Here is a 22,070-nt window from a genome sequence, read left to right on the forward strand (position 1 = left end):
GGATGTAAGCCCAAATTTCTGATAGTTAAACATCAAGAAGTTACCTGGTACTGCCAGGTATTTCAGCATAAAAGAATTTGAAATATTGAACAGGGTATTTTTCTGCCTGCTTTGGAGCTTTATTTTGTGCATTTGTTGTATTGTAACTTTGCTAACCTGTGAAGTTACTGTGTTAAGTAATTTGTTTCAAGTCAACCTTTAGTGTTAGCAAACAATCTGATCACCTCCCTATTTTGAGAGAGAAATTATGGAAGACAACATTTGTCACTATTTTTTCTAGTTATTGTTATTGCTCTTGTTCATGCTGTATAGTTTTAGTGAATAAAATCTAATGAACATAACAGATGATATTCGTTAGAATCTAATGTACTGGCAAAGTACTGGAAAAGTAAACACTTCTGATCTCCAAAGTTGATCTAAAATACTCAGTGAGGACTCCATCCTGCCCTATAGGAGACCAATACTATTCGTATTGAAGTTTTGGGGGTTTTTTTAGAAATCCTACAGTTTGATTTTTGTTGAAAAACATTTTCTGTTCTTGCTTAGTGTTTCCAAAACCATACATGTTCATTAAACTTTCTGTAGAATTTGGTTTCTTCATGTATTTACATTTTAACCATGTATTAGAGGTACCTTTTTTTACCTTATGAGATATTAGACGATTCCTTTAAGTAAAGTGTCTGAATTATTATACTGCTTTTGGACTGTAAATATTTAAAGAAGCCTCTCTCAGGACTGGGTAAACCTTCTCACAGGGAGATGTACCACAGGATTGAGACTACTTTTAAAATAACGGTCTACCAGGGATTTTGGCAAGACATAGTTGGGGAGAGACAGAAACAGCTTCGGCACTTGTCTGGTTACTTTTTTAACATAGTTCAGAATTGTTAGAAGGGAGAACTATGGAATGGTTAAAAAATTATTTTGTAGGCAAAAGGCCGTGGGACAAAAATTATTCTTTTAGTGTCTGTGACATATAAGAGTTAAAAGCCAGAAAAAATAATGTATATTTAAAAATTTTTTTAGGCAATTAAATTGGAATACACACGTTTGCTAAAGTTAGCCCAGGAAGATCCACCACCTGAATGTGATTACCGTTTGCGTCATGCAATTGTTTACTTCATCCAAAACCAGGCACCAAAGAAGATAATTGAGAGAACATTACTGGAACAGTTTGGAGATCACAATCTTAGCTTTGATGAAAGGTAATAAGATCTACATGTCTCATTTCCTGTGCTCACAAATGTTTTCTGATGTGTGGAGATGCCCCTTCGTTTTCAGATATTGCGTGCAGTAGAGGGAAGGGTAGTGTGTGTGTTTGGCTTTTAGTTAATAGCTTGTAGGTCTATTTTGTTTTAAAAAAAAAATATTTATAAGAATCTCTCTAAAAAAGATTAAACAAGAAGTTTCTATTGCTTTGAAATAAGGAGGAAATACTCAGCGTTGTTCATAACTTTGCATGTACCTTCTTTCAAAACGCTGTGTAAGGCTGGGTAACTTGCATTTCTTCACTGCCCTGAAAGCCAGCAGTAGACAGCAAAGCCTTACAGGCTAGATGGGTAACTTAGCTGAAAGTAAGACAATGTCTCTCTTCCACTTAAAATTCTATATATTTACTGATTTAAAAAAATAAATAAATGGAAAGGTAGAGAACAGTACTCTGATTTCTGTGTAGTGAATAATCCTCTATTGTTACTTTTGCAAAGTAAGTATCAGGGAGTTACAAGCCATCCAAGCTTTAAATTAAAAAGAAAAACTGAGCAATGTGGCAATTTAGCAAAACAAACCAAGAAGTAATTCTTAAATAGCACAGGCCTCCATCACCTGTACTTCAAAAGTATGTCCCCTCCTGCTAATTATACCATGCATAATAACGTGCATAATAATAAAACTGTATTTTCCAAAATGTTTTCGTACTGTTTTGTGTAAGGCTGTATCTTATATTGTTTGAGGCTGCTGTCCTTATATGGATAATTATCTTTGTGAATCTCCAGTAATACTCCATGATTTCTTGTTGCTTTTTGTAAGGTGCCGTAACATAATGAAGGTTGCTCAGGCTAAACTTGAAATGATAAAGCCAGATGAAGTAAACATGGAGGAGTATGAGGTCAGTAATTTTTATGCTTTAAATTAAATTGTAATGTGAAATAGTTATCAGTAAGCTGAATTTCATCTCATACAAGCAATTCTGGACTTAGCTTTAAGAGTGTGAGGGAGTGGGGGTGTCTTCTGTTCCCCTGCAGATACATGCCACTTTTTTTAGCTCCTGAGACAGAAAGTTGGTGGTTTCTCCAAAGATTATACTAGTATTTGTCCTGTATAGTGAGCTGGCATTTCATGGACCCTTTCTCATGCTCTTTGTGTTGAATCTGTAAGTGATTATGTATTATGGTATGCTGTACCTTACTTTCATGAGCAATTGAAAGTTGTCTACTAACTAACTGAAGTAAAAATGCCTTTTTCACTTGGAGCATTTACCTGTGAAGTGTACCAGTAGTAACTGATGCAGTAAGATAAATGTTTTGCTCCAATATAAACATCCCCACAGTCTGAATTTCATTTGTTTTTTTGTCGCTTGCCATGTAAAGTGTTCAGGCATTTTCTATGTCATTCTTATATTGAAAGTTAAGCTTAATATTTAGTGCATGAAAAAGCTTTCTAACACTTTTTGAGAAAATAACTGCGTGTAGTGTAGGGAAGAAAAAAAAAGAAATCAGCTTCTCAACTCTTTTGAGAAGAAAAAGGGATTTCATAATTCTGACTGTAGTTCTCCAAATATGCTTTGTGTTTCTTTCAAATGGTAAATACATCCTGTAAAAATAGTTTAATCTAGAAACATTTTAGATGTTTAAGAATTGTCTCTTTTTATTGAGGGAGGGGGGTTTCAGGCAGACTCTTCACGCATACAACCTTACTAGGGGTCCTTAGTGCTTAATGTGAGTATTCAGCACTAAGTGAAGTGTGTGGTAAAAAAAGAATTAAAAAAGTTTGTATTTCATGTTTGTGGATGAAATTCTATATACCCTTTCTTGTATGCAGAGATGGCATCAAGACTATAGAAATTTCAGGGAAACAACCATGTTTCTCATGGTAGGATTGGAGTTTTTCCAAAAAAAGAGGTAAGTGGTAGTATAGAACTCAAATGTAGTAGAGTGATTTGAAAGCAAAATGTAATATTGATAAGTAAAACTATTTTTTAAATTAAGAGTTGTTTAACATGTTATTCTTTATAGTTAAGCATGTATTTGTTCCATTAATGTCTTCAGTCTTGCATTTACCTCAAAGTTTCCTGCAGCTTTCTATTTTTAATCTCCTTTTCCAATCTCCCTACAAAGCGATGGACTCTTTTCAGAGCACCCTCCATGTTCACCCCTGTTCCTCCTTCTCTCCTACTCTTAGTGACCTGGGTACCCCTCAGACATAAAAATCTTTCCTCTCTGGCACCACACGTGCACATACTTTTATCTGCTTTCATCAGCGATCACAATTAGTCAAGTCTCTGTTTTACATGTCTTTTTATTGGGCCTTTCCACAGAAGCAAAGTTTTGCCTCCTGCATTTGTCTGATCCAAAATTTCACCTGCAATGGGCTTTAAAGCTTGGGGAAAAAAAATATTTGAGGAAAGCTATCATGCATAACTTGTCATAGTTGTAGCTGATTCTTCTTAGCTCTCTGAGGCAATGATGATTCATTCCCTTCTCTTTTTGAACCAAGTCAGGAATTGTGTCTATATAAAATGGGTGACATTTACGTACTTAACGTGCTACAACTAAAATTATTCTCTAATCTACTACATGTAACAAGGATGGTGATTGCAGTATAAATGCCTCAGAGCATTCTGCAGAAAAGTTTTTGAAACGGAATTGTTCAAAAGTACTCTTCCTCCCATGCTCAGCCAAAGGAGTGAAATGATTAACTGCAAAATATCCAGGGGCTGACATCTGTGGTATGAAAATTGAAGTATCACATGATGCAAATTTTTGGTTGTGAAGAGAATTCTGTAGTCACTGATTTTTCATGTATAACACAGTAAGTAGGGGAAGTATAGTGGGAATCAAACTTGATTCCTTTTCTGTATGTTCTGTAGTAAATTGCTTCATATTTCTCTTTCTTGTCTTATATGCTCCCAAAAAAGAAAGGCCCCAAACAAACCAGTAAAACTGATTGGAAAAGACACCGCCTTGTCTTTGTGACAAGCTATGTCTTTTGTATAGTGACTAACACAATGAGCCCGTAGTCTTGGTTTGTCTTCTGGTTGCTACCATGTAATAAATAGAACATTCATTAATAATCTAAATTGCAAGGTGGTACTTTGTCAGTCTTAAACAGCTTCTATAAAAAGTTTGGTCAGAAGATTGCCTGGCTTGCTTGAAAAATAAACACTCTTGTATTGCTTGATCCCTTAAGAGGCAAAAGTGTAACAGGCATTGGTGTGGTATATCGGAACCCTTCTTGTTACCTCCAGACTTCATGCACGCTCTAAACATGCAGGCTGAAATGGAAGATCTTCAAGTTCCTTGGCACTAGGACTCCAGGATAGCACCTTCAGCTGTAAAATACTAGTGTTTTCAGTAATATGCTTCTTACCATAATATATTCTGATTGTTCGGGGGCAGGAGAGGGAGGGAAGGAAGCACAAGTCTCTGCTCTGTGCTGAACGGTGTTTTTGCTATAGTTTTCCATTATTTACCGTGATTTGGAGAATTAAGTTGAGGCATTTTTTACCAAACATCTTTGTAGTTTAGTTTAGAAAACAAGCCTATAATGACCAGTCTTAGACTCTGATACTGGTCAGAAATAAAAAATATTATATTATCAGACTCATCTAACATCCAAAGTAGTGTAGCATTCATTCCTTTTGGCAAGAAATGCAATTTCATAAATGCTTCAAGAGGTATTTAATACAAAGACGGCAAGACTAGAGTTAAGCATGTTTAGAGGATGGGTGAGGATCTGGGTATCTGTTGACCTGCTCCAAAGGCATCTATTTCAGTTATGCACCCATGTTTCTGCTACAGGTTCCCAAAGGACTGAGATACTGAGGTTCACATTTTGTACACTCTAGAGGGCAGTACTGTCATTCTTATTCTGAAAATGAGACTAAATTAATGAACTCTTCCAATTCCCTTATTAACAAATCAAAATATAACTTTAAAAATATTATTAAAACATAGACTTTCGTTATTAAAATACAACCTTCATTACCAGAACTGTTTTGAGGCTTTTTTCAGAAACCTATCTCCCTCAATTGACCAACTTTTCTTAGTTTTAATAAAACTAGTTGATATCTAGCAGCACTCATCTCTAGATGGAGCTGAAAATCAGCCTTTATCCAGGTGGTCTCTGATTTCCTTAAGTAACTGTACTGTATTGAACAAACACAAAATCAACATTAAAGTAGTAGTTTGGTGTATCTTTTTCATGCCTACTTTGTGTTCATTCAGGGTCCCTTAAGGTGGTTGACAAGGCCCTCTTTTCACTTCAGGTGGAGAATTAAGGGGTCGTTCAGGCATATCTTCTCAAGCTGTACTATAGAGTAGGAACATGCTATGGGTGAGAGAAATGCAGCCAGCTAAGGAACCTCAGCAGGAGTTTTACCTGCAGCTCACTCTTGTGGTAGTAACTGAAAAGTGCACAAACTGTGGATCTTGGCAGTTGCTTTCTCTTAAGTTTCTTGGAAAGCCAATGTAGCTTTTCAGTTTTGACTGAAATGACTTTTTCAAAGCAGTGCTTTAAAATGTAGTCACCCTGCGCTTTCTGCATCTTTTCCAAATCCTAGACCTAGTGAGCTCTATAATTCTGTGAGCAGCTTTGGTGTTTTTAGGCTTAGACTTCACAGGCTGGAGTTACATGCACTTCGGGTCTGAAAAGGCAGACTGTTTGCGAAAATACACTGTAGTCGTATTCCTCAGACTCTCAAGATACATAAAAACTCCAAGCTTGGATGTACAGTAATGATGATTTAAAACAGCTTACCTGGCTGTGAGATGGCACTACAGTTGTTTCAGGGAAAGGTCACACAACTGGGGGAAGGAGTAGGAAGACAGGGACTGGGAATAAGGCCGCTACCTTATGCAGCACATTTTTAATTTGTATCAACTGAGTTGTTGATGCTGTAATTTCAACCTGCAGTTTCACAAATAAGTGAACTATGGAATGAATGGAAAGGGAGAGAAGGTTCTGCTCCTCTGACTCTAAAACCAGCAATTCCAGTTCCTTGCAAATATCTTCTTCCCTTTCTTCCTACATTAAGTTTTCTGCTGTCTGGTTAGTTGTGTTGGTGATCAGTGGTGTGAAGAGTTTTCATGAGTAGAATAGACATGAGGAGAGGGTAATATGGCTACTGCTTTTAATGAAAGCATAGCTTTGTATTTTGAGGACAAAAAGTTGGAGAACAGTGACTGTACTTGTATTACTTAAGCAAAAATATTTAGGATTGCGGGGACTATGAGCAGATCTTATGGTGTAATAAAAAACTGCACAGCAGATTCTGAAATTATGGTGTTGGGGTTCATCTTGATCTAAACAGGGATATTAGAAGGTAAAGCTTTAAGGAACCATTGCTATTTCAAGTAGCCTTTTCCGTGTTGTCTCATTGGGAGGCATTACTGTAAGTCTTGAGTTTGGTTTACTTTGGAAAATTCTGACATGTATTTTTCAGGTGTGCTCTGTATGTGCTCACACATGTTTTAGCTATTTTTCAGTGGTTTGTTTTAGTAATTTAAACTTAACCATGATTACCTGTTCTTACTAGGAGTGAGTGCGTGCACAACATATTGTTCCTCTAACCGTTCCATTAGGAAAATTCTCTTCCTAAATTTTATTTTAGTTTGAATAAAAATGAGATTTTTAAGTGCTTGTTTTTAGCTGCCTGAACTGCTTTTCAGTGGCTGTCTGTCATTACTGTAAATGGGAGAATTAAGTTGCTGGAAATGGCATGCAACAGTGTGAGGGGAGACTGGTAAAGGATGAGTAACAGAGGACCTAAGAACCTAACAGATAAAAATCAACAGAGATACCTTCACACGCAGATTAACAATTAGAGTTGTATTTATCTTCTGCATTTAGATTAAACCCAGACATATCAACAGTCCAGCAGCACTTTTGCTTTTGTGAAATGTTTTTGTGTCTTCTTCCATCAATTTAAGATTTCAGTACTTTGGAAGAACTTAGTGAGGCTAAAAATTCACAGTTTATTTTTTAGAAATAAGGTGAGAGCTTTAAATCTTATTTGTTAAAGGTGTAGAATGCTATCAAGATATATATGGCAACAGAAGATCAAACCTAATGTGACATAAATGCACACAGGAAAAATTAAGTTTTCATGTATACTCAAGGCTAATCCAAAGCTATTTTTGGAGTGAAATGACATCCACTCGTTTCATTGAACTTTAGATCAGACATTATGTGCAAGTGATCTAACCTGATAATAAAATAAATTGTTCTAATGTGCATAAAAGATAAAATTGTGTGGTAGAAGAAACATTATGAAGAGATTGGTGGGGAGGGGTGGACTTAGTCAAACAAGCAAGTGAAATTACCTGTCCTTTGAAAAGCACAGTGTTACCACAGGTGATACCTGGATGTTGCATCTAATGTTTTTGTTTCTTTACTTCAGCTATATGGAAGCCTTGCTCTACCTTATCTATGCTTACCAGAATAACAAAGAACTCTTGTCCAAAGGCCCATACAGAGGGCATGATGAAGAGCTGATATCTCACTACAGACGAGAATGTTTGCTAGTAAGTGAAGGGTGAAGTATGTTTCCAAAAGTTGAAATTGCTGCATAGCTTTAACAGAATTAATTAGTAGGAAAGCGTGGCCATCATGTAAAACAAAATCAAACAAAACCCCCTTTCATTAACAAGTTAATACATAGACTTGTATAAAGGGGAAAAAAAAAGGTAAGAAGGTAAATATTATTCTCTCTTTTTTTTTTTTTTTGTAAGAATCATTTATGATTGTAAATATTTTGCTCACTGCCATCATGTCTGGGCTAGGTAAGAATAATGGTTGACAGTGTTAGTGAGCAGACTCACCCTGTTGCCACAGCTTGACAGGGAGACAAATAATTGGAAAAGACAGCAGGAAACAAGGTTTTTTTTTCCTTGGTTATGTCACTTCTAGCAATAGTGAGAAAACAAAAACAGGTGATAGGACCTCAGACTGGAAAGGAAGAGCTGCAAAGGTTAAGTTGGCAGGTATCAAATGAAGTGGCTTGAGGGGCACAAGATCAAGGGGTTTAATAGAGTATATGCATCATTGATGTAAATATTAAAGTGCAACTGTGGTTAATACAAATTACCAGATAGCTTTGTAGGAAGACTGTGCTTTAAAATAAACAAGCTAATGTGTGGTAGAATGTGAAATGCTGTATACTTAAAGGCTTTCCTTTTTTGTGGTGGTTTATGAAGAAACTAAATGAACATGCTGCAGCACTGTTTGAATCAGGAGATGATCAGGAAGTAAATAATGGCCTGATCATTATGAATGAGCTTATTGTCCCGTGTTTGCCATTACTACTGGTGGATGAAATGGAAGAAAAAGATATTGTTGCTGTGGAAGATATGAGAAACCGTTGGTGTTCCTATCTTGGACAAGAAATGGAACGTAAGTTATTTATTCATTAAGGTAGAAGGCCCTTGTGCTCCTTTTTTTATAAATGTGATTTTTTCAGTTCTTGAATTGAGCCTATATCTTCTGTGCCTTGGTAATGTATTTTGAGATACCCTGATTTTTGAATAATCCCATACATATTTAAATAAACAGTTTTTCTATATATCGCACTGGGGTATTAGGCCTTAAAGGAAACATGCTTTTTCGAACAGAAAAACATTTGTGGTATTAGACCATCTGAAAGGGCATTTACATTAACATTCTACGAGAAATCTGTATGTCCTAGTTATTGCTGGCAGACCTGAAGGAAGTAGATTATTCCAAATGAAACTCCTCTTCTTCCCACCCACAAATAAAAAGTCAATGTTGAGCAGAAAAAGGAGAATTCCACATGCAGACGTAAATGCTTATATTTGTTTTTCTTGGGTTTTTTGCAGCCAACTTGCAAGAAAAGCTGACAGATTTCCTGCCAAAACTGCTAGATTGTTCTACAGAGATTAAAGGTTTCAATGACCCGCCAAAGTTACCCTCCTACTCCACACATGAACTGTGTGAAAGATACGCCCGAATCATGTTGTCACTCAGTCGAACTCCAGCTGATGGAAGATAAATTCTGCAACCTTCCGAAGCACATTGTATAAACTTTTTTAGTTCTTAAACCTTGCCTTCCTGTCACAGGGTTTGCTTGTTGCTGCTATAGTTTTTAACTTTTTTATTTTAATAACTGCAAAAGAGAAATGACTGTACAAACTTTAGCCAGACTGCAAACAATTAAAGCTGAGAATCGCATGGCGCTCAGTCGTTTCAACCAGAATTGATGCAACATGCAAGTCTGATCATTATGGCAAAACAGCTTTTTTGCCACTTATCTGTTACAGTATTACTTTGCTTTTATCTTAAGATCCTTTACTTTATCAACAGCTGTCTGGATCATTTTGTGACTGCAACTACTTTAAGTGTCCAGTGCTGTGTAAATACATGGTACTTGGTAGCTTGTAAATGAAATGAAAGAATAAAGTTTTATTTATGGCTACTTCTGTGTTTGCAAGCAGATACCTTGTATATTGGTGTAAAATACGGGTATTTTTAGAAGAGATACAGTATATTGATGGGTTTCTCAATTTTATAGACAAGGTTCTTCAGGATTTATGGCCAGTTCAGTTACAGGTAGTCAGATATTACTGTATGTGAATATATTGAAAAACTGTCACAGTATTATACACTATGTTTTTTTGTAAATTCTTTACTGATCTGTATGATACTGCACCTTGAACACTTTCATGTGTGTGTGTGGCCATGCCGAATCTTCTGATAATAGGGACTGGCTTCTGAAGCAGACCAATAATGGCACCTTCCTTCTATTCTTAGGGGGAAAAAAAAAAATATATAAGTATTTTCAGTAGAAATATATTACTCTCTGAGCAAAATTTCTAGAAATTGATTTAAGTAGAAGAAATAAAGGTTTTTAAAAAGTGGAATTTGTGAAGCTTAAAAATTAATCCATTTTTTAAAATCGGTATTTTAATCATGTAAATGAACAGAAATAAAACCTTACATTAATTCCTTACTTGAAATGGGTTGCTATTGTTGCAACAATATCTCAGAAATCTTTTATCCGTCCTAATTAAATTTCTATTGGAAGTGAAAGAAAAGATCTATAGGGCTCATTTTGTAGAACTGAAATACTGTCTGCTTTTAATGAAGAAACTTAATTATTTTGTGGAAAAAGAAATTTAATGCATCCTTAGATAATCCTGTTATCTGACGCTATTTTGATTCCTACTCTTTATAGAGAACATTTTGTGTTAGAACAGTAAAATATGTGAATATTTGTTTGTATGTTTTTATTGGAGCGGCACTCAACTTTTCATTGAGTTTTCAAGTGGTGTTTATTCGAATATCTACTAATAAAAGAACACAGGGGGAGGGAAGGAGTGATCAAGTTCAGACCACCTAGAAATGTAGTGGGCATCTCATATGCCAGAAGAGACAGAGTTCGATCTTAGGACGTATCAGTCTTGAAAGTTGTTCACTCGAGAGATACTGGATCGCAATATACAGCAAATAGAGTGTGGCCTTCAATTCAAAATCTTTTTAGGGATGTTCTCTTCTGTTTTCAATATTGCAGTGCCTCATACTTTGTCAAACTATGCATTTATTTTATCAAATTTTTTATAAATACAATATTGAACTCCTACAAGTGCAGTACTACTCAGGAGCCTTTTTTTAGGTCTGAAACTATTGATGTGTGAAATACCACTTTTCAAGGAAAAATATGTGCATATTATGAAAAGGGTGAATATAAATTTTTAAAATATTTCACATTTTGCATCTGTTGCACTTTGAAATTCAAGAATATGCCTGCTTAGCACTGTGTATTCTTAAACAAGGTTTTGAACAGATTAGACTTCTCATTTGTCTTTTTCAATGGCAAAACCAATTAAAAGTGAAGGAGCAAATTAATTTTTTACTGCTAACAGGTTTTGAATGTGAATGTTTGTGAAAACTTGTAAGGAAAGCTCCCATCTAAACCTGCAGAAGCCAGTTACTCTCATCATCTGTGTAATCTTCCATGCCGAAGACGGGGTAAAAAGCACTCTTTTTAAGGTATAAAGAGGAAGAAAGTATTTAATTTGCTAAGAATATCTAAGATACTTAAAAGGAAGCAAACAAGGACAAGATTATTTGTTCGGTTTGTTTCAGTGTTTTTGTGTCTTAAAGTAGGAAAATAATCCATTGTAGTTCGTAGTACTAAAGATAAATACGTATCCTTCTGCAATGACTTGAATTTTTGCATTGAATTGAGAAGGTCTCTAGTAGAGCAGAAATATACATGTATCGTATGATTTTAATATCTTTTACATATCTTGTATGAATTTAAACCTTAATTTAAATCATTAGGATACTATTTTGTCTTAAGTATTGATTTTTTTTTTTTTTTTTTCACTACAATAAGATAGTTGATAGCTTAGATTCACCATGCCTAGCACAAAACCTGTGTAAGGCAGTAAAGGTTACAATTCATTTGGGTACCTAATAACCTGTGATTGAAGTACATAAGTAGGTATTTCTCTTCATTATGGGAATTATGAGATTTTTATCAGGCTTTTTTTTTTTTTTCAGTTTGTAGAACACACAAAGATTAAGGGAATTTAACCCAAATTCATTGAGTAAATCACCGTCACTGTGAAGGTGTTTTTTTTGCCAAAAGTTGCTTCATACTGTGGAGGACCCTGAAGGCACTGCAGTCTTTCAGTTATTTCAGTTGTTTCCCTCACCCATATGCCTTCTTTTTAGCTGACCTATCATATTGCTGCACTTTAACTGATATTGTGGTAGTACCAAAAATCCTGTTGTTTTTAGTTAAAGCTGCCATAGCAGATCTGTTCATTCCGTTCTAGCAGAAGACCATGAGCAGCAGCAGAATTAATCTGAACAAATGAAGAGGATTGATGGAGTCAATTTGTACTACTCAGATGTGATGATATTTGAAATCACACCAGATGCAAGGGGGTAGACAAGACTTTCATTACTGAGTCACCGTTGCTTTGTGGACAATCTGTACTTTAACTGCAGTGAATGACTGATGTAGTGAACAGATTTGCTCTAGAAAACGTGAAGTATAAGCATAGTCAAAAGCATACACTTCATATTCAGGCATTAAAAAAACAAAAATTTGATCATGTCTATGTTAAATATCTTTCAGATTATTTTAAGGCTACTCCAGTATGCATGTGAAGACTGCAGCTTCAGACAGGTCCCTGATATAAACAGTGGAACACAAAAAATAATCTGATACTGTCCAACAAACGTAAAGGTCCATAAAGAGAGTCCATGTTTGTTGTTTGTATTCCTCATTTTGTGCTGTTTCTTTTCTCAAAACCTATTGAGTCTCTGAAAGGCCTTATTTAAACACAAGTTAAGAATGTTGATGAAAAAATGAACCACCTTAAGTCTATAATAAATCACCTCATCTATGCAGCACTTTCCAACTTAAATATGTGCATTAATTTTTAAAAAATATATTCTGGTTTTGTGTCTAGAAGGATGCAAGAAAAATGGGTATTGGTTTTGGCATTGATAGGAAAGTGGTTGCATCTTTCCATTACTTGCTTCTGGAGGGGATATGAATATAGATATGAAAAAGCTCTTAGCAAAAGAGGTCTTTTTTCAAATGCAGTCAGTAGAATTCAAAAGGTCAGTGATTCTTTCAAGTGAAACAATTATTTTTCATGTGATTGATACCCAGTTTTTCCTTTAGGTATTGTGTCCTTGAAGGTCTTCTGGAATCCGGGGCTTGATGGATAAGCTATTAACTGAAAACACTCTTAAGTACTAAGGAGCATCTTCCTTTGTAGGCAGACTAATAGTATCTGTATTCCCCTAGTTGAGTTTTCATCAACAGAACATTCCGGTGGTTCAGCTTTTCTGTTTCAGTTTTGATCCTTGTGGAAGCGAAGCTACAAAACTTTTGCAGACACCTGTATTTCTTACAGCTCCAGCCATTGCTACCATATATGCATGTGCTTCAGGCTTCATTGTCATGCCCTTAAAATCTTGGACTTGGCTATGAAATTTTCTTCTTCATGAATTTCAGGTCTTCACTGTAAGTAGCAGGAAGAGACTCTCACTTCTCAGAAACAGCTTCTTGAGGCAGCACTTTGAAAGAATAGCTTGACTTGCTTTCTGGTGGTTAGGATCAGCCTAAATCCCCTTCTCACAGGCTGGGAAATGTACAGTGAGAAAGGCATATTTTCAGAATGGCATTCACTGGATGGATTCATCATGAATGTTAAGGACTTGTCATCTCTCCCTTCATATCTTAACTGAAGTACCTCTCAAATAAAGGTTTGGGCTCCATGGATCTTTCACTTATTTTATCTTTTACTGTCTCCCTGTCCTGTTGTTCCCCATTTAAGTCACTTGAGTATCCACTTTCTAGGCTTTCTAGTTAGCTTGGTTTTTGCTTCATCATCTCATCTAACTGCTGTGCCTTTGCTACCAGGTGGAGCTAGTGATAGGAAACCACGATGCTTTGCTTCTATCTGATCAGTGTGGGCTTTGATTTGCACCTCTGCAGGCTCCTGAGTGCTTTTCTTGGAACCGCTCTGGTGTATATGCCTGTGCAGGATCTGGGGGTCAAATAACACCAACCACACACATGCTGTCTGGCAACTCAGCATCTGAGCGCCTGAAATAGGAAAGTTATGGATAGTTAGTTCAAGCTGCAGGCTTTGTATAGTCTCTTGGCACACTAAAAACCCAAGTAAATCATTTGTTGGAGATAGTCTTAACCGAGCATTATGAACTGGGCACTTCAGAAGCGTGAGGGGTGTCTCGTGCACTGTATCTCGGCACTATCCAGGTTTATGAAGGCTATAGAGGCTATTCCTGATGTTGAAAAATCTTCAGTTTACCCTGATCCTCACGCTTTGTCTTCAATTATTAAAACTGCAGTCAAACAAATTTTGGCAAAAAGCAGCGATGTCTTGCTGTGCTGGTTTGATATCTGTGGAGTCCCTACCCATAGCTGTGTTCCATATCTAGGTATTTCCTATCACTTTGTGGGACTGTATCTTCTTCATTATCTGTGTTTAAAGTTCTCTAAATCCATTTGTATTTCACGGACATGCAGGCAACAGGGAGAGAGCAATAATTCCTGTAGATTTCCTTCAAGAAACAGAGCTTTTGTCTGTGGCCTTAATCTGTAACAGTGAAACTTTTAATTGAGTTAGTGCACAACTGAGGGCTTGGAAAAGCTGTGGGAGTTTTGGGAGGGTTTGTTTTGTTTTGTTCTGTGGTGGTTTTTTTTTTTATAATAGCTAATTTTATAATATATTTATAATCTTATAATAGCTTTTTATAATAGCTAATACAGAATAATAATGTTTTAATAGTTTAAGGTAATACATTCTTGTAATCTGATTCTGAAGCTCTTCTGTCTGGTATTTAAGTTTTGAAGCATGAAGCACATTCTTTTAAAAAAAAAAAAACAACCTAACAACCTAGCCAAAATACCCCTCCCCACAAAATCAAATAACAAAATCCCCCTTTCTTGAGGGAGATTTTGAACAAGTATGTTCTGTTTTGGAATACATACAATTTCCCTTTGAATTTCTGAGGGAAGATTTGTTATCCCCAATGCCTTTGAACATGAGATTAAGACTTGTCGTTTTGGTACAGACACTTGTTCCACTCTCAGCTAATGGTCGTTTTAGTTATGTAGTTGTTGCAAGGTACTTGAACAGACGATTTCATGCTTCAGTTTTCATCTGTAGGATGGAATACTCAATATCTTTTGCATACAAAGATGTATATTGCTGTGTTTTAAGAATTCACTCCCTTTCCCCTTTTTCTTGGTCCAGTTTAATCCATGCACTGGACAAGTAAAACAGTACTGATTTTGTTTCCCATTGTTCTTGTCTTCTCCACTGAAGACAGTGACATCTCTGTGTTATCTGGGCTTTTAAAGAGATTTTGTAGTGGTTTGTGCTCTGTGAAATTGTTTAACTGAGATGGAAAGCAATGGAGTTAATTACCTGCTGGTTGTAGCTGACAGAGAAGAGCCATAATGATGTTTCCTAATTAGTAACAAAATTAAATAATTTCTCCCTTGACACAGTGCCACACAAGATTAGGAAAGCTGGGTATCATTTCTAAGAAAATAGAAGCCACAAGGTAAAATCAGGCAAGTGTTAAAACCAGCTATAATCCCTTAGGGAGGGCAATTGCATGCATAATATGTTTGTTCTCCTGTCTTTTTTCCTAGAGTAGGCATACAACTAAAAATAACCAGAAGTATTTATGATGGATTTTTATCTGCTGTGTAGTAATTTTATGGGTATTTTGCTTTATGTATGTTTTCTTTAAAGAGCCTTGTTTTCTAAATGCATAATGTGAATTCTTGGTGATAAGAAAGTATGATGAGTTCAGATGTCTTATTTTCTATAAGAAGTTCAGTGAAGTTGGGAAAATTTGCAGTTATCCTCAGTTATCTCTATGCGGTTATTTGGCCAGTTCTCCACTGCCCCAAACAAAGAACTTTTGAAACTAAGTATTGGGCTCAGGGCAGACTGTTATGTTCTCTCTTTTTTAATCAGTTGTTTGGCAAAGAGGTTTACGAGAGGTCTGAGGTAGCTATCAAATACTGGTAAGATCTGCCTAAGAGTGGAAGAGAGGCTAGAGGGGCTAATAATATAGCTTGGTTAAAACCAAATTATTCCATCTTAATAGCAGAAATAGTGAGACAAATTAGTTTAAAGTGGTGTGCTAGTGGTTATAAATGCTGTTTACAAGCCCTCTATAAAAGGGTGTTGTACAAAGAATGTCTAAAGGGAAGTTCTGGGCTATGAGTAAATGTGGAGGGCTTCTAAGTACTGTAGTCTTAACACCTCTTTCCAGAGTGAAAGTATTGTGAGTTTGATCCCTGCAGAGATCAGAAGAGAAAATGGGAGGTGTTACCAGCTACAGAAGCACCCAGCGGTGTGAATGGACAGAGATAATCCATCAGGATTTCTGCAGAGCAGGAGAGGGAAGGCTGCTGTGTTCCCTCATCTTTCTTTTGATCAATTGCAGGCTCTTTGCCCAGAGGAGACTCGATGCTTCTCAGCAATGTGGGCAAAGCTGGGTTTGGCCATGAGAGGTGTAGGAGCAGGGCTCCATTCTGCTGTAGAAGAGGGAGAGAAAATGGGTGCGTTTTGGACAGGAGCCCCAGGAAGCTAGGCATGCCATTTCTGGAAGTGGGGAGGGTGGCAACAGTTGGGAGAAGCCCTTTCTTTTCCATAGGAGTCACTGTCTGCCACCAGCCATTCCTCTCCTTCCCTTTGGCGGAGCTGCGACTCCAGGCTCGTGCACTGGCAGAGCGGGTGCAGAGTTCACAGGTCTGTCCAGCAGCAGCCTGGTTCAGTGGCTGAGTTCCTGCTCTGCCGCTCTCCTGCTTAGTGTCCCACCTGCAAGCTCCTTTTTACTTAAAGTCCCTTCTGAGCCTCTGCTTTCTGCAGTACTAGCCCGGTTGGACGAGTGATGTTCTTGTTTCCTAAATAGTGAAGCCGAGGAGCCTATATTAAACCAGCGCTCATCTGGATCCAACTGTGAGTAGTCTCAGCCACACTGTAATTGACAGACTCTTGGCAATGTATATCCTTCCTTCAAATTTTACACCATTTTCAGATTTTGTCAGTTATTGTTTATATTTCAGCTCACTGACGAAGAGGTCTTTGCAGGGCTCAGCTCCTTCCCCTCCCCTCACTAGTAATGCTTGCTCTGGAAAGAAGTTACCAGTAACAAGAAACCTGTATATCATGACACCACCTAAACATCTTTGGAATGAAACATAAACTTTTGGTCTTACAGCCATCTTGGGCAGCGTTAAGAGCTACAAGACTGTAATGGGATAGCTCCTCTGGTGGTCTGTGGTCTCCTCCCATAGGTAGCGATGGAGCTGCCTGGACTATTTGGTGCAGTTAGACTTGGCACTAGACTTTCTTCAACATCAGCACAGTGTGCTCTTGTGAAATAAGTTTTCATCGTTCTCCAGAGTAATAGCAAATGTCCTGACAGTAGTAATAGCAAATGTCCTGACAGTAGTAATAGCAAATGTCCTGACAGTAGTAATAGCAAATGTCCTGACAGTAGTAATAGCAAATGTCCTGACAGTAGTAATAGCAAATGTCCTGACAGTAGTAATAGCAAATGTCCTGACAGTAGTAATAGCAAATGTCCTGACAGTAGTAATAGCAAATGTCCTGACAGTAGTAATAGCAAATGTCCTGACAGTAGTAATAGCAAATGTCCTGACAGTAGTAATAGCAAATGTCCTGACAGTAGTAATAGCAAATGTCCTGACAGTAGTAATAGCAAATGTCCTGACAGTAGTAATAGCAAATGTCCTGACAGTAGTAATAGCAAATGTCCTGACAGTAGTAATAGCAAATGTCCTGACAGTAGTAATAGCAAATGTCCTGACAGTAGTAATAGCAAATGTCCTGACAGTAGTAATAGCAAATGTCCTGACAGTAGTAATAGCAAATGTCCTGACAGTAGTAATAGCAAATGTCCTGACAGTAGTAATAGCAAATGTCCTGACAGTAGTAATAGCAAATGTCCTGACAGTAGTAATAGCAAATGTCCTGACAGTAGTAATAGCAAATGTCCTGACAGTAGTAATAGCAAATGTCCTGACAGTAGTAATAGCAAATGTCCTGACAGTAGTAATAGCAAATGTCCTGACAGTAGTAATAGCAAATGTCCTGACAGTAGTAATAGCAAATGTCCTGACAGTAGTAATAGCAAATGTCCTGACAGTAGTAATAGCAAATGTCCTGACAGTAGTAATAGCAAATGTCCTGACAGTAGTAATAGCAAATGTCCTGACAGTAGTAATAGCAAATGTCCTGACAGTAGTAATAGCAAATGTCCTGACAGTAGTAATAGCAAATGTCCTGACAGTAGTAATAGCAAATGTCCTGACAGTAGTAATAGCAAATGTCCTGACAGTAGTAATAGCAAATGTCCTGACAGTAGTAATAGCAAATGTCCTGACAGTAGTAATAGCAAATGTCCTGACAGTAGTAATAGCAAATGTCCTGACAGTAGTAATAGCAAATGTCCTGACAGTAGTAATAGCAAATGTCCTGACAGTAGTAATAGCAAATGTCCTGACAGTAGTAATAGCAAATGTCCTGACAGTAGTAATAGCAAATGTCCTGACAGTAGTAATAGCAAATGTCCTGACAGTAGTAATAGCAAATGTCCTGACAGTAGTAATAGCAAATGTCCTGACAGTAGTAATAGCAAATGTCCTGACAGTAGTAATAGCAAATGTCCTGACAGTAGTAATAGCAAATGTCCTGACAGTAGTAATAGCAAATGTCCTGACAGTATGTGCAGCAGGGTTGTGCAGATTATCATGCTGCATATAGGAAGCTACTTTTACACGTTAAGTCCTCGTGTTACAAATTCCAGCATTAGTAGGTCTTGTACACCAGAGAAAGATAAACACTTGGGTGTTAAAATGACATCAGACAGACTGCAAGTGAACACAGATATGCTGAAAATGAAACCTTTCCTTTCTGAAAAGCCTTATGTGGTGACAACCTAATGATGAGGAATACAATTAATGCACTTGGAAGTTTCCTATTCAAGTTTGACCAAGCTCTTACCTACTGTATCACAGTATTTTAAAAGTTTCTATTTCTTACCTTAAATGGCTCATCTCCCTAAACCAGGAATCTGAAAATTTTCATGAAGTGCTCACTGTCAGTCTGTACATGCTATTTCTTGTTTTAACTTTTCCGTTGAGTTTTTCAAATGTCCTACCTAGGAAATCACTTAAAACGAATGCATTAATTTGGACAGCCTTTCTTAGAGTGTATAAACTGTTACGTGTTACTGACAGTGCTTTTACATTGCAGATTTTACAGTGTCTGTGGCTTTTTGTCTGAACTGGGTTTGTTTTGGTTTTATGCTTGTTGTACTTTTCATGTTTTCTAGAGTCTTTGCAAGTGATCAGTCCAGAGTCTCTGGCGAAGTGTAGCCTCAGGGAAGAGGGTCGGCTCGGGCCTGCGGTGTATCACTGCCGCCCTCCGTTACAAACGCGAATGCTTCTCTCGGCGATGGAGGCGGCTGTTTATCTGGGCTGGCTGCGGGCTTTTAATCTCCAGGGGAAAAGGATTCCGAAATATTTTACATTTCTTCTGCCTGCACAGATTTACTGAAAGTACCGCACTGTGGCTCTGGGTGAGGGGAAACTGCAGGCCGACAGCCGGAGGGCGTTGCTTGCGCTCGGGGCGCGGTTCTGCAAGACCGGGGGTGCCCCCTGCGCTTGGGCTGAGGGTGTGCGGCTCGGGCAGGCGGGCGGTGCCGCTCCCGGCCCTTGCGGGCCACCGGAGCTTTACCCGCGGCAGGGCCTGCGGAACGCGCGGGAGGGCTCGTCCGCGCTGCGCGGGAGCCGCGTGACGGCGGCGGCAGCGGTGCCCGGCGGGGCGGGGGGGGGGGGGGGGGGGCGGCTCCACGGGTCCTGCTCGGCGACCCCGGCCCGGCCCGGCCTGGGGACCGCGGCTGCCGCCGTCCCGCGGGGCTGGAGGGACCCTGCCGGGGGCGGGGGGGCTCTCCCGGTGCTTCTGCTTCGGGCTCGCCTCCTGCCAGATTCCTGGTGGGGAGCGGCGGGCGGGCCCTCTGGGTGCTCCGCAGTGGACCCCGAAGGTGGTGGGGGTGCGTTGGCGTCCGTGCGATCGGTGGGCAGCGCTTAGTGCTGAGCTTCGCTCGGCCTGGGCAGAAAGGCACGTCAGCGGGCCCGCGGCCGTGACTTTTTTTTCTCTCATGACGCTTCGCACCAGCTGCAGCAAGGGAAAATAATTTCACACTCTTTGCTGATGTCGTCATGCGAATAGGAACAATTTCTTCATTTTCCTTGAGCTGGAAATAAGGTGTAGATTTTACCAGAGGAAGTATGAAGTGATGAAGTGTTTTGTTTGGGCAGGCAGCATCTTCCAGTAGTTTGTTCTAATGGCTGTAGTTGGTGTTGCCATTCATGCTAAACAGCTTTCTGATTGTAAAATGGCCAGTGATCGATAGCGCCACGTTTTTAGTCATGGGTCCTCTTGCACTAAAATTCACTTTTTGATTGGTACCTAGCCCATGGCTTTGGCAGGAGGTGCCAGCTCCCAAGAAAGCATTCCTAGGAAACTGGTGTGGGGCTTCACGAGCCCCTGGCGTGCTTGTGAACAACAGAAGGGGGGAGTAGTTCATTAGAAGACATTTAAAAATAATCGGACATACTGTGAATTTAATTCTGTCTTGAGGTTGTGTGCTGATGACAGATTCAGGATAGCCGTATACTGGAAGTTTCTGGGAGCTTTTGTTGGTTTTTTGTTTTTTTTTTTTTTTTTTCAATTTCTTGGAAAATAGTTATTTCATTTACTTTTTTTTTTTTTTTTTCTTTTTTTATGGCTGCTGTCCATGCCTAGCGGGGAAGAGAAAGAATAGTTTTTGAAATGGTGGAATGAGGTTGCAGATGGGTGTCTCGAGCCAGTTACCTACTAATGAGTTAGTGGGTTAGTAACTAAAAGGTTTTTTTCTCTGTTTGGAAATGCATACATGTGAAGAAGCAATAGTGAAAACAAGATGATCTGACTTGGTCCAAGTCACAAAGAAAGAATTCCACAGAGATACCTGAGTGAAGAAATAAAATTGCTGTCTATAATCTTGAGCACCATGTTTTTAACTGCTACTGTTCCTAGCAAATCAGGTAATTTTGACCCAATGTGCCACACTTAGCTGCTCAAAAAATGGCAGGTTTGTCTCTATTCTGGCAGTATCACTTGCCTGCTTGTCAGGGTTGAGGTATCAGCATCGTGATACTTCAGTCATGACAGTGGTACACAAAATCTGTGGCTTGAGCTTTTCTGCAGCAGTTGAACTTGCTCTGAAGAAGGTGTCATCGCAGTGTCTACCTGAAAACAGAGGTGATAGCAGTCTCCAGCATTGTATTCAGTGCCTACAGAAAAACGAAGAAGAGATTAATCTTTATTGTGTTCACCTAGTTTTGAGATTTAGTAGGCAGACCAAAGATTACTTTAGCTAATTAGGCTCCTTAATTGGATTTTAGAAGTTATTAACCTTTTAAATAGGCTTTCCAGAGTGATATGTCAGCATGTACTGAGCTAATTTGCAGACAGCTATTGGTTCCACTTGCGGAGCTGACAGGCAGAGGGCAGGCAAGGGTCAGGTGGCTCCTTTGTGAAGGAAGGGCAGGGAAAACGCCTGGGGCCCTGCCTCACCATGGCCAGGGGTACAGGAGAGGAAGGCTGTGCCCTGGCAGCAAGTGCTGGAGTGCAGGTTCGCAGCATGTAATGCTGGGCTGGGTGTGTGCCCAAGGAGCTTTCTGCCTCACCTTCTGCATTGCTTACCACTTACAAAACTAGCTGGGATTTTACCAGGAGACTGAGTGAAGAAGGAATACTCTCCTCTGTCATGCCTTCATGTTTGCCTTTCCTGTGGAAGAACAACAGTTTCTTCATCCCACAGACAGTAAGGAGTTCCTTGTGTGCAGAACCCCAAGATGCACATTACAGAGTACTGAAAATGACTGGCCAAGGCTGGGGGGAGGGAGGCAAAAGCTACGAAGGAACATAATACTGGACACATTGGAAAGTACAATTAGTCTTGTACAATTTTTGGACCAGGACTGTTGGTGACTCTTTAATTCTTGATGAATTTAAGTGGTGCCCAGTGTTTGCTCTTTTGTGCCACTCAGTCCCATGTGTGCAAGCACTGTATGAAAATGTCAGAGATGACCTGAGATACTTAGATATGATCAAAGTCATAAAGATGGATGGAATTTGTGTCTGCTTTAGCATATCTACAAGAGCTTTCCTGGAAGTATTTTCTCCTTGCCTGATGTGTTTTGGGACTTCTGAAATCTTCTCTCTTCCCTTAACAACCTAATAGTTTAT

At 38.7% G+C, this 22,070-nt stretch overlaps 1 protein-coding gene across 6 annotated transcripts in view; it reads left to right on the top strand.

Moving 5' to 3' along the window:
• The window catches only part of USP25 (ubiquitin specific peptidase 25), a 92,598-nt gene extending 82,949 nt beyond the window's left edge, over positions 1-9,649 (top strand). For all 6 annotated transcript variants that reach the window (XM_074902044.1, XM_074902035.1, XM_074902054.1 and 3 more), the window contains 6 exons: positions 1,027-1,205; positions 2,029-2,107; positions 3,040-3,119; positions 7,619-7,742; positions 8,415-8,610; positions 9,054-9,649. In XM_074902044.1, the coding sequence (XP_074758145.1) occupies positions 1,027-1,205; positions 2,029-2,107; positions 3,040-3,119; positions 7,619-7,742; positions 8,415-8,610; positions 9,054-9,226 (831 nt within the window). In that variant the 3' untranslated portion in view covers positions 9,227-9,649. The remainder of the gene's footprint in view (positions 1-1,026; positions 1,206-2,028; positions 2,108-3,039; positions 3,120-7,618; positions 7,743-8,414; positions 8,611-9,053) is intronic.
• Positions 9,650-22,070: the final 12,421 nt, after the last annotated feature.

This window comes from Athene noctua, chromosome 1 (assembly GCF_965140245.1).
Source record: "Athene noctua chromosome 1, bAthNoc1.hap1.1, whole genome shotgun sequence".
Classification (NCBI taxonomy): domain Eukaryota; kingdom Metazoa; phylum Chordata; class Aves; order Strigiformes; family Strigidae; genus Athene; species Athene noctua.